The 13,080-nt window shown below is 39.7% G+C and overlaps 1 protein-coding gene across 4 annotated transcripts in view; it reads left to right on the top strand.

Annotated features, from left to right (window-relative positions):
• Positions 1-13,080, top strand: part of diaph2 (diaphanous-related formin 2) — a 1,018,926-nt gene that overhangs the window by 294,852 nt on the left and 710,994 nt on the right. For all 4 annotated transcript variants that reach the window (XM_062039765.1, XM_062039764.1, XM_062039766.1 and 1 more), the window contains one exon: positions 6,756-6,895. In XM_062039765.1, the coding sequence (XP_061895749.1) occupies positions 6,756-6,895 (140 nt within the window). The remainder of the gene's footprint in view (positions 1-6,755; positions 6,896-13,080) is intronic.

The following is a 13,080-nucleotide window of genomic DNA, read 5'->3' as shown; positions in this document are numbered from 1 at the left end:
TCCTAAAGAGGTAGGCCTTTTTTGAGACATCAACAAGGAAAAGTACCTTCCATACGAGGAGGTGTGAACAACTTAGGACATAAATCATGGTCCCAATACGGAAAACCATTGCATCTAATAGAGAATGTCTCATTTGTGGTGAAATCTATCAAAATGAGGGTGGTCCCAAAAAGGGGGGGATTTTTCAAATTGACCGTATGTCAGTTTTAAAAGTGCTCCCCCTCTGGTCAACATATGGAATAACAAGTGTGTGTAAAAAATTGAAATGCCCCCCCCTTGGCCAAAAATGTATTTAAAGAAATAAATAAATATGTATATAGAGACATACTGTAATAATTTGAAGTAAATAATGAAGATTAAAAATAACAATTACAAACAAAACATTCAACAACAAAAAAAAGAACTGAAAGCAATCTTATAAAATTGGGAACAATTTCTCATATTCTTTCTGTTTCTGTGATATTGCAAAATTTTCTGGGGAAATTATGACTTTTTTATAAAAAAATATTACTTTTTAATGCCAAATGGTGACATTTGTCTTATACAATTCCGACTTGTATCACAATATTGCCAATTTTTTTGTTGTTCTTGTAAAATAGTGACATTTTTTTAAGTAAAATGAATGCTTTTGTCATAATTTTGCCAGGTAAAATTCTGACTATTATTACAATATTGCCAACATATTAAAGTTTTCTTATAAAATTGTGACTTTTGTCGAGTAAAATTATGACTGTTCATAAAATTGCCAACATGTCAAGCTTTTCTTGGAAAATTTTGACCGTTATTGAGTAAAATTCCAACTTTAATTAATAATATTGTTAAAAAACAAACAGTTTTCTCGTACAATTTTGACTTGCGTTGAGTAAAATTACGACTTTTATTTTAACACTGCCAAAATGATACGTTTTTCTTGTAAAAATTGTGACCTTTTTCTTGTGAAATTCCAGCTCATTTTTCACAACAAGCTTTTATATATTTGCATAGTATGTATATAATATTAATGTTGTAAATACAAATCTTTATATATCTAGAAAGGGTGGTCCTAAAGAGGTAGGCATTTTTCTCAGGTCTCAAGAAGGTAAGAAATACACGAATGTGTGTGTGTGTTTGTGTGTGTATGTGTGTGTGTGTTTAACTTCCACTGTTCCATATAGCTGCCCGTTCTCTTCGAGTCTTCTTTCTTTCCTTTCTTGTCATAATTTCACAGTTGAGCACCGTTTTTTTTTGTCCGCCGCAAGAGGAAAACTCCATTTCTCAGTAGCCGGCTACCTTCACCTCGGATCGTATGTCTTTCTGAGCGCTGGTGGTGTAACGTCGATGTGCTCCCATGACTCCTTTGACGCGGGATAGGCTCATGGCAAAGTGGTTTACGGTCAATGTTTTGTTTCCGGAGGTCAGACCGGGGGTCGGCAACCCGGTTTAGCGCTGTTCGAGTGGCTACATTTTTTGTTTTGTTTTAATGTGGTTTCTGTAGGAAGACAAAGATGACACAAACCTCCCTAATTGTTAGAAATCCCACTGTTTAGTATGTTTGTGTCCTTATTTACAAGTACAACTTTCAACGACGCTGCCACAGAAAGACGTGTTTTATGCCTCATTTTGTCCACCACCTGTTTTATGCTGTGCGTGAATGCACAAAGGTGAGCTTTGTTGATGTTATTGTCTAGTGTGAAGTGCTAATCAGGCACGACATCAAACTAATCGATGCTAACATGCTATTTAGGCTAGATCCCGGGTACAGGCGGCCAACATGAGTTTCCTCCGCCGGGTGGCGGGTCTCTCCCTTAGAGATAGGGTGAGAAGCTCTGTCATCCAGGAGGAGCTCAAAGTAAAGCCGCTGCTCCTCCACATCGAGAGGAGCCAGATGAGGTGGTCCGGGCATCTGGTCAGGATGCCACCCGAACGCCTCCATAGGGAGGTGTTTTGGGCACGTCCGACCGGTAGGAGTCAACGGGGAAGACCCAGGATACGTCGGGAAGACTATAGCTGTGTCCCAATTCAGGGTCTTCATCCTTCGGAGGGCGAATTTGAAGGGCGCTTACGTCACAAGGCTGCGCGGAGGCTGTCCCAATTCATTCAAATTCGAAGGCTCCTCCAAATGCAGCCGACGAATGCCCCCTCCTTTTCACTGTATTCGGAGGATGCACCACGACACCCCCCAACCCCCGTCTAGGGGAGACCGGTGCAATGGACGTCGAGTGGGTCTAGCACAGGAGTCACCAACCTTTTTGAAACCAAGAGCTACTTCTTGGGTAGTGATTAATGCGAAGGGCTACCAGTTTGATGCACACTTAAATAAATTGCCAGAAATAGCCAATTTGCTCAATTTACCTTTAACTCTGTTATTATTAATAATTAATGATATTTACACTTAATTGAACGGTTTAAAAGAGGAGAAAACATGAAAAAAATGACAATTACATTTTGAAATAGTTTATCTTCAATTTCGACTCTTTAAAATTCAAAATTCACCCGAAAAAAAGAAGAGAAAAACTAGCTAATTCGAATGTTTTTGAAAAAATTTAAAAAATAATTTATGAAACATCATTAGTAATTTTTCATAATTAAGATTAATTTTAGAATTTTGATGACATGTTTTAAATAGGTTAAAATTCAATCTACACTTTGTTAGAATATATAAAAATTTGGACCAAGCTATATTTATAACAAAGACAAATCATTATTTCTTCTAGATTTTCCAGAACAAAAATTTTAAAAGAAATTCAAAAGACTTTGAAATAAAATTCAAATTTGATTCTACAGATTTTCTAGATTTGCCAGAATAATTTTTTTGAATTTTAATCATAAGTTTGAAGCAATATTTCACAAATATTCTTTGTCGACAAAACAGAAGCTAAAATGAAGAGTTAAATTAAAATGTATTTATTATTCTTTACAATAAAAATTTTTTTTTACTTGAACATTGATTTAAATTGTCAGGAAAGAAGAGGAAGGATTTTAAAAGGTAAACATTTATATTTGTTTAAAAATCCTAAAATCATTTTTAAGGTTGTATTTTTTCTCTAAAATTGTCTTTCTGAAAGTTATAAGAAGCAAAGTAAAAAAATTAATGAATTTATTTAAACAAGTGAAGACCAAGTCTTTAAAATATTTTCTTGGATTTTCAAATTCTATTTGAGTTTTGTCTCTCTTAGAATTAAAAATGTCGGGCAAAGCGAGACCAGCTTGCTAGTCAATAAATAACATTTAAAAAATAGAGGCAGCTCACTGGTAAGTGCTGCTATTTGAGCTATTTTTAGAACAGGCCAGCGGGCTACTCATCTGGTCCTTACGGGCTACCTGGTGCCCGCGGGCACCGCGTTGGTGACCCCTGGTCTAGCATAATATTGTGAAAGTCCAGTCCATAGTGGATCTAACATAATAGTGAGAGTCCAGTCCATAGTGGGGCCAGCAGGAGACCATCCCGAGCGGAGACAGGTCAGCAGCGCAGAGATGTCCCCAACCGATGCGCAGGTGAGCGGTCCACCCCGGGTCCCGACTCTGGACAGTATCCTCCGCAGGCTAGACTGTACAATTCTACCGTGAATTGATTAACGTGGTCCCGACTTAAACAAGTTGAAAAACGTATTCGGGTGTTACCATTTAGTGGTCAATTGTACGGAATATGTACTGTACTGTGCAATCTACTAATAAAAGTTTCAATCAATCAATCAAAAAAACAACGAGGGTCCAGCCTTCTGAGGCTGCGTAGGCCGGGTCCTCCGAAGGATGCAGACCCTGAATTGGGACAGAGCTTATGTCTCCCGGCTGGCCTGGGTACGCCTCGGGATCCCCCGGGAGGAGCTGGACGAAGTGGCTCGGGAGAGGGAAGTCTGGGCTTCGCTGCTTAGGCTGCTGCCTCCGCGACCCGACCTCGGATAAGTGGAAGAAGATGAATGAATGGCATTATGTTATTCTTTAGACAGCTGAAAGTGGACATCACCTCTGCTGGTTGCAGCCAAGTACTGCACTCCATGTTGCCTCAATGGCTTCAACACATACTTCAATGTATCCCCCACAAGTTCATTTTATACGCGGTGCTTCTGAATCGTCTTTTTTTTTTTTTTTTAAATTGTCACTTCACAGCCTTTGTTTTCATGCATTGTTCACTGTAACTACTTCAACTTAATCCAGTTTGTTGCACACCACAATAAAAGCACCTGAGAGTCCCAAGGGTAGAGCAGTGTGTGTCCTGACCCTTCCTGCAGACAGCCACACTTCTTTTTTTTTATTGATTTGGACCCCGATGTAATGACTTTGCCTACTTTTTTTTAACTTCTTCTCCCTGGATGGCAACCGAGCCTTGAGAACGTCCTATTTTTCTGCTACATACTTGTGGTTTACAGTCACAGGACAGTGCTGAAGTCGCCTTGTAGTACCGCATGGTGTCGTCATGGCCGGAGACATGTCCGTTGTATGTAAGACGCCTCTCGGTTTTGCCTTGTAAGAATCAGTTCCCTCATGTTGATTGTGCTTTGCAGGAGAGCAGCAGGCATCTCTTTTCCTCAAATATAAACGAGCGCTGTCACGACTTCCAAAAGTGCCTTTTAGCACATGGGGGTGAAAAATGTACGACACAAACCTTCCTAATTGTTAGAAAGCCCACTGTTTAATACGTTTGTGTGTATGCTTCACTGATGAGAGTATTTGGCGAGCGCCGTTTTGTCCTACTAATTTCAGCGGCCCTTGAACTCACCGTTGTGTGGTCTGTGACTCAACAGTTTGTTTACACGTGCGACTTTCTCCGACGGTGCCACAGAAAGACCTGTTTTAAGCCACTCCTTTTTTGTCTCATTTTGTCCACCAAACTTTTTATGCTGTGCGTGAATGCACAACGGTAAGCTTTGTTGGTGTCATTGAATTAGGCATATTTGGTCACTGCATGACTGCAGGCTAATCGATACTAACATGCTATTTAGGCTAGCTGTATGTACATATTGCATCTGTATGCCTCGTTTTTTGGTATATTTAATTTCCTTTACCTATGTTCTGTGTATTTAGTTTATCTTTTCGATGATATCGGCCGATAAATGCTTTAAAATGCAATATCGGAAATTATCGGTATCGGTTTCAAAAAGTAAAATTTATGACTTTTTAAAACGCCGCTGTACGGAGTGGTACACGGACATAGGGAGAAGTACAGAGCGCCAATAAACCTTAAAGGCACTGCCTTTGTGTGCCGGCCCAATCACAGCCACACAGGTCACACTGAGGGTTGCCGTATAAACAACTTTAACACTGTTACAAATATGCGCCACGCTGTGAACCCACACCAAACAAGAATGACAAACACATTTCGGGGGAACATCCGCACCGTAACACAACATAAACACAACAGAACAAATACCCAGAACCCCTTGCAGCACTAACTCTTCCGGGACGCTACAATATACACCCCCTGTTGCCCCCTAAACCCCCCCACCCCCCACCTCAACCCCGCCCACCTCAACCTCATGCCCCAAATTCCAAGCTGCTGTTTTGAGGCATGTTAAAAAAAAATAATGCACTTTGTGACTTCAATAATAAATATGGCAGTGCCATGTTGGCATTTTTTTCCATAACTTGAGTTGATTTATTTTGGAAAACCTTGTTACATTTTTTATACATCCAGCGGGGCATCACAACAAAATTAGGCATAATAATGTGTTGATTCCACGACTGTGTATATCGGTATCGGTTGATATCGGAATCAGTAATTAAGAGTTGGACAATATCGGAATATCGGATATCGGCAAAAAAACAACAAAAATTAGCCCGTCCTGTCCGAATGTTTGTGGAACCTCCTATTTTGCCAGCTAAACTACTTCTTTTGCTAGCATATTATCCAGATTTGTATACATTTTGTGTCAATAATTTATAAAGCCAGCACAGCACTCTGACCTTACCAGATATTTTGGCCTATTTTGTGTCATAACAAACAAAAATTAGCCCGTCCTGACTGAATGTTTGTGGAACCTCCTATTTTGCCAGCTGAACTACTTATTTTGCTAGCATATTATTCAAAATGTTATACATTTTGTGTCAAAAATGCATAGAGTTATCAAAGCTCTGAGATTTTGGCCTATCTCTACTCATGACACATTATCTGTATGTAATATTGGCTGCATGTCGGATACTTGTTTGTATGCCGTGTTGTTCCAGACCACAGCGAATATTGTAATACATCCATTAGAAGAAGACTTAAACTTGGACACACACATTTATACCTTTGGCCATTCTAAGACAGCCATTTCCAGGAGTTATCTCACCCTCTGAGAAATGTTACTAATGTTTTCCAATGTTGTAAAAATGTGTCGAATAAATTTGACCTTTTCAGCATTTCTGTCAACGAAGATTTGCGTCAGCCTGCGACACACAGTCATTTTGATAGTAGGCTAATATAGACACTTACATAATTTGTTGCCATCAACACTTATATAAGTATTTTTATTTTTTGCGGCTCCAGACAGATTACTTGTTTGTATTTTTGGTCCAATATGGCTCTTTCAACATTTTTTGGGTTGCCGACCCCTGATTTAAGGCAACCTGAAAGTACTGGTTTAAAATGTGCGTGCATTCTCTTCGACACTCGCTCAACACTGATAGAAAGTCACATTTTCCCAAAACGGGTTAAATTCAACATTTACTCAGTGTTAGACTTACAGCGGCCAGCCAGAACCACATGCTGAACTCTGTCTGAAAGAATCAAAAAATACTTCTTAAAGGTGTTTTACATCATAACCTAATTGTTGTCCTGTTTATTTTCCTGTTCTCAGGGAGGACTGAGGAACAGCAAGCATGAATGTACGCTCTCGTCCCAGGAGTACGTCCACGAGCTTCGTACGGGCATCGCGGAAGAAAAGCTGCTCAACTGCCTGGAGTCGCTTCGAGTTTCTCTCACCAGTAACCCTGTCAGGTTAGTACGTTTTATTGAGATCCACATACCACCAGTTAGCATGTGCAAAAAATAAAATAACGTGACCGATGAGTTATTAAGACTGCGTGTGCAATTGAAAAGTGGTGCAGACCGCCTTATTTAAACCAGGCTTTTGGTTTTCGTGTTCCTGCCGATTTGTGAGGTGTTGAAGCATCGGCACACATCTAGCATCTGTAGCACCTTTTCTCTATCGCAATCGAGACTACGGAAACATATGCACACTGGCACTTCTGTTAGGATTTTATCGGTACTGTTACGCTTGGGTCGCATTTTACCGTGCAAATCGTTCTCCCAAGAAGCAGCAGGAACTCCGGAGACAAGGTTTAGGTAAGGAAACGATTTATTCCTCATAAATCATTCAAAATACCAAAAGACAAGACACACGGGGAGCGAAGGCAAACCTTAGCACAGGAATCGTGAGCAAAGAAGTAAGAAATCATCAAACGTAACTGTTGCGTAAAACAAACAAGACAGCCAGACGGAGTGTGACGAAAGTCAGGAATAAATAGCTCTCTGATTAGTGCCCGGGAGCAGGTGAGCGTCCCGAACACTAATCAGAGGCAGGGGAAAATAATCAGCACCCATGGCAACTAAGAAACACAAACCCAGGGGGGCTGAAACAGAACTAAGGGAGTCTTAAACTAAAACAAAACATGATCCAGGCAACGGGTCATTACAGGTACGATACCTTTATCGATATTCTTTAACGACACCGGCATTTATCTTATCGGTATTATATTTAATTTGTGGAAATAAAGATATGAAAAAATGCGTTTGAGGGCAGGGAAGTCTTTTATCAACAGCTGATTTTTCAAGTCTTAAACAATTCACGGAAAAAAACCTTGATTGATTGATTGAGACTTTTATTAGTAGATTGCACAGTACAGTACATATTCCGTACAATTGACCACTAAATGGTAACACCCGAATACGTTTTTCAACTTGTTTAAGTCGGGGTCCACGTTAATCAATTCATGCTCAATTGCCTGGAGTCGCTTCGAGTTTCTCTCACCAGTAACCCTGTCAGGTGAGTATGTCAAGGGCCTGATTTACTGAGAACCAAATACCACGAGTTAGCGTGTGCAAAAAATTGAATAACGTGTCCAATGAGTTACTAATACTGAAAAGTGGTGCAGACCGCCTTGTTTAAACCAGGCTTTTGGTAAATTTTTTGCACGTGCATGTTATCGTGTTCCTGCCGATGTGTGAGGTGTTGAACCGTCGGCACACATCTAGCATCTGTAGCACCTTTTCTCTATCGCAATGGAGACTACAGAAACATATGCACACTGGCACTTCTGTGCGTGAGGCTGTGGATCACATCACAAATGCAGTAAAATGCATAATTAATTAGTAATATACAGTATTTCCTAAACAAGATAACATTAAAAACAATTAAATGACACCAAAACAAGCCCTTTAAGTCATCTAGGAATTATACAATTATAAAAGAACATTGCTTAATCGATTGTATGTAAAATGCAAAAAAACAAATTAGCTTAGCACTGCTAGTGCACCAAACTAAGCAGAGTGAGTCGATAACGCCAACCAAGGAAGTGAAAATAATATCCAAACTTCGGACATTTACCCATTAAAATATGGAGAAGCTGCTGATTGTGTGTTTGACAAAGAAAGCCTGAATGAGAGACCGTAGAAGTCCACTCACTCTCCGAGGTAACCACTGTACATTATTATTACATTACTTCATAAAACTACTGTTGTATTCTGCTTTTTGTACAATATTTATTTTCTAAAAATGTATTTTTATTTTTACAAGGCATGTTCCATGTTGAAATTGTGTTGTTTTGCGAGGCCAAGCACCGATTAAATTGATTTTTAATTAGTTTCAATGGCCGACGCTGTTTCGCAACATGAGTTTTTGTCACAGAAGCACTTAAACTCCCAAGGTACCGTATTTTCCGGACCATAGGGCGCACCGGATTATAAGGCGCACTGCCGATGAATGGTCTATTTTTTAATCTTTTTTCATATATAAGGCGCACCGGATTATAGGGTGCATTAAATGAGTCTTATTATTACATATTTTTTCTAAATGTAAAACACTTCCTTGTGGTCTACATAACATGTAATGGTGGTTATATGGTCAAAATGTTGCATAGATGATGTTTTACAGATCATCTTCAAGCCGCTTTCTGACAGTCTCTTCCGGATGCGGCGTTTTGTGGGCGCTCTTATTTACGTGGCTCACTTTCGGCAGCGTCTTTTCCCCGTCATCTTTGTTGTAGCGGTGTAGCGTGCAAGAACGGAAGTGGAAGAAGTGTCAAAAGATGGAGCTAACTTTTTTAATGACTTTCAGACTTTACTTCAATCAATAACGGAGCAGCATCTCCTCATCCGGAAACCACAACAAAACCGTCCGACCGGAACTCTAATAACTAAAGTTCCTTGGGTGAATAATTTCAACTCACTACACCGGTATGTTTTAGCGCTTTCATGGCGAGTTTACTGACAGATATAAGTAAGAACTTTACACTACTTTATATTAGAAATGGCAACAGTGGAGGATGAATGTCCCATAACAAGAAGATAGAGAAAAAGAAGAAGCTTATCGACTACGATGTCGTCACAGACTACAAAGGCGGAGGCGCGCAATGTTTCAGGATTCATGCAGATCCCAAACACAGATCAGCAGGTACCAGAAGGTAGGAAAATGTTGCTTTTGCATAATATTGCGAAACAAAACGCCAGATAATATGTCTTACCTTATACACACACCATAATAATACCGTATTTTTCAGACTATGAGTCGCAGTTTTTTTCATAGTTTGGCCGGGGGCGCGACTTATACTCAGGAGCGACTTATGTGTGAAATGATTAACACATTAGCGTAAAATATCAAATAATATTATTTAGCTCATTCACGTAAGAGACTAGACGTATAAGAATTCATGGGATTTAGCGATTAGGAGTGACAGATTGGTAAACATATAGCATGTTCTATATGTTATAGTTATTTGAATGACTCTTACCATAATACGTTACGTTAACATACCAGGCACATTCTCAGTTGGTTATTTATGCCTCATATAACGTACACTTATTCAGCCTGTTGTTCACTATTCTTTCTTTATTTTAAATTGCCTTTCAAATGTCTATTCTTGGTGTTGGCTTTTATCAAATACATTCTCCCAAAAATGTGACTTATACTCCAGTGCGACTTATATATGTTTGTGTCCTTCTTTGTTATGCATTTTCGGCCGGTGCGACTTATACTCCAGAGCGACTTATACTCCGAAAAATACGGTACTCCTATGTTGAAGCACATCAAACGGTGCAGCCTACACTTATCTCTTATGTTTGGCTGCCATCTACTGGTCACACTTATCATAACACCATATACCAAATAAAATTGCTTCGAGGTGGGTAAGCTCAACCAAACTCATTCCTTACATTAGGCGCACCGGGTTATAAGGCGCACTGTCGAGTTATGAGAAAGAAAAATGATTTTAAGTGCGCCTTATAGTCGGGAAAATACGGTATACCGTACATGAGACGTTCCAATATATCCTGGATCATTGTTTTGAGGGAATACCGGCAGGTATCTGTCACACTTCCATTAAAACAACCAAGGAAACTAATATGCAGCAAAGTTTTACCCTTAATGCCTAACACAATTTGCAGCAGGTAAACAAGTTTATCGTCATTATGAGTTTCATTCTAGAAGCGGCAAATCTCCACTTCCTGTTGCTCATTAATGGATTTTAAATCCTACATACACAATCGTTTTTTCAGCTGCAGGCATCATTACAGACCTTTTTTTTTTTGTTTTGTTTTTACTGTTTTCTTCTTGTCAACAAATATCATTTTTTTTCTCCACTCTAAATGGGCTCCTCGGTTTTGTATTTTCGGTCCCACTAGTGCACAAGGACACTCGTATTTACCAGGCAGCCTGCTGCTGAGGACATGTCATCAGAATGCGAATCAATGAGCGCTGCATGGGAAATAAATGGTCATTGCATGAGTGAAACGCAAGTTGCTAATGTCCCCGTGGGAACAATTATGTTATCTTCATGTTTGTACCAGTCAGCAGAGCTCTTGTCCTCGTTGGAAACCATTAGCTTGAATAACCGTTCCGAAAAAGAGTGAGTAATTCAACCACTCCGATCTATTAATTACACGTGTCAGCATATGTAATTAACATTTCTTATTGTGTTCTACTCTCACTTTCACCGCTTTGCAGGTACTAATGGCGAGCATTAATTAGTCTTCCTTTAGACTGACTATACTGCACAATATCCTGCTTTCTCAACCAAGAAATTGTAGGTTGTAGTCATTATAGCATACACTGGCCGACAAATGAAATGAATTTGACTGGATACAAGTGGAACACTCAGTGGTTCATAAAGAATGGATTTCAAAGCACCTTTATAAATGCACCTTTACTATATTTGATATTAAAGGACATGTACCTAATTATCCATTCAGCATTGGCAGGGCCTTAAGTCGACCTTGCGTCTTGTATACTGTAATATTGTACATATTTTTGGGTTCATTGAAGTTAGCTAATTTTACTTGTTTTGGAAGGTCTTGAAAAGCTTAATTTTCTTGTTCTATTGGCAGATAATTTTGTTTAGTTCAAATAAAATACCTCTAATTTTTGTATGTTTTTTTTCTTGTTTTTGAACACTGACTTTTTGCAGTGTAGGAGTGTTTTGATTCATATTTGCACATGTTAGCACATTAGCATTAGCTAATAATAATGGATTAGATTTATACAGCACTTTTCTAGACACTCAAAGCGCTACACAGAGAACTGAGAACCCATCATTCATTCACTCTACATTCACACTCGGTGGTGGTAAGCTACATTTGTAGCCACAGCTGCCCTGGGGTAGACTGATAGTAGTAAATTCACCAAAACGTCTCTGTGGAGTTATTGAATCTGTTTAGCTGATTGGCGAGTTAGCTTCCGCAGCTAGTGGGTCTATGACGATGACTTCTGTTTTGTTTGATCCGCCGTTTTACTGCCGTGTAACAGACACCGTTTGGAAAAAAATAGGGTATGTAAATAAACATTTACTAAATACTGTAAATTTACTGTTATGTAAATAAAACATTTCACAACTGCCAAAAGTAATTGGCCACCCATCCAAATGATGAGAATCAGGTGTCCTAATCACGTGGCCCGGCCACAGGTGTATAAAATCAAGCACTTAGGCATGGAGACTGTTTCTACAAACATTTGTGAAGGAATGGGCCGCTTTCAGTGATTTCCAGCGTGGAACTGTCATAGGATGCCACCTGTGCAACAAATCCAGTCGTGAAATTTCCTCGCTCCTAAATATTCCAAAGTCAACTGTCGGCTTTATTATAAGAAAATGGAAGAGTTTGGGAACAACAGCAACTCAGCCACCAAGTGGCAGGCCACGTGAACTGACAGGGAGGGGTCAGTGGATGCTGCGCAGTCAGTTGCTACAGCGCTCCAAACTTCATGTGACCTTCCAATTAGCCCACGTACAGTACGCAGAGACCTTCATGGAATGGGTTTCCATGGCCGAGCAGCTGCATCTAAGCAATACATCACCAAGTCCGATGCAAAGCGTCGGTTGCAGTGGTGTAAAGCACGTCGTCACTGGACTCTAGAGCAGTGGAGACGCGTTCTTTGGACCGACGAATCACGCTTTTCCATCGGGCAATCTGATGGACGAGTCTGGGTTTGGAGGTTGCCAGGAGAGCGGTACATTTTGGACTGCATTGTGCCGAGTGTAAAATTTGGTGGAGGAGGAATTATGGTGTGGGGTTGTTTTTCAGGAGTTTGGCTTGCCCCCTAGTTGCAGTGAAATTAACTTTCAATGCTCCAGGATACCAAAACATTTTGGTTAATTCCATGCTCCCAACCTGCCCTAATAGATGCCTCAAACTGAATGCAATGAACACAATATTACAGATTATATCAGGAAATATAAAGACATATATAGTTAATGGTCTTCAGTCAAGGTTTGGGGCATCACAACTCCTAATTCAAATGAATGGTCTTGATTAACACTTTTTCGTTTTGTTTTGTTACTTTCCTCTTTTGCCTTGCTTATGTAATGTAACCTTCTACTGCACTGTGTGTTGGCACACAGATGTACTGAAGATGGCAGCCAAGCTCTTTTTTGTCCCAATTTAGAGTAATTATGTTGTAAAAAATAAGTCTTAGC

This window comes from Entelurus aequoreus, linkage group LG28 (genome assembly GCF_033978785.1).
Source record: "Entelurus aequoreus isolate RoL-2023_Sb linkage group LG28, RoL_Eaeq_v1.1, whole genome shotgun sequence".
In the NCBI taxonomy this organism is placed as follows: domain Eukaryota; kingdom Metazoa; phylum Chordata; class Actinopteri; order Syngnathiformes; family Syngnathidae; genus Entelurus; species Entelurus aequoreus.
This window is presented reverse-complemented; position numbering and strand designations above follow the sequence as displayed.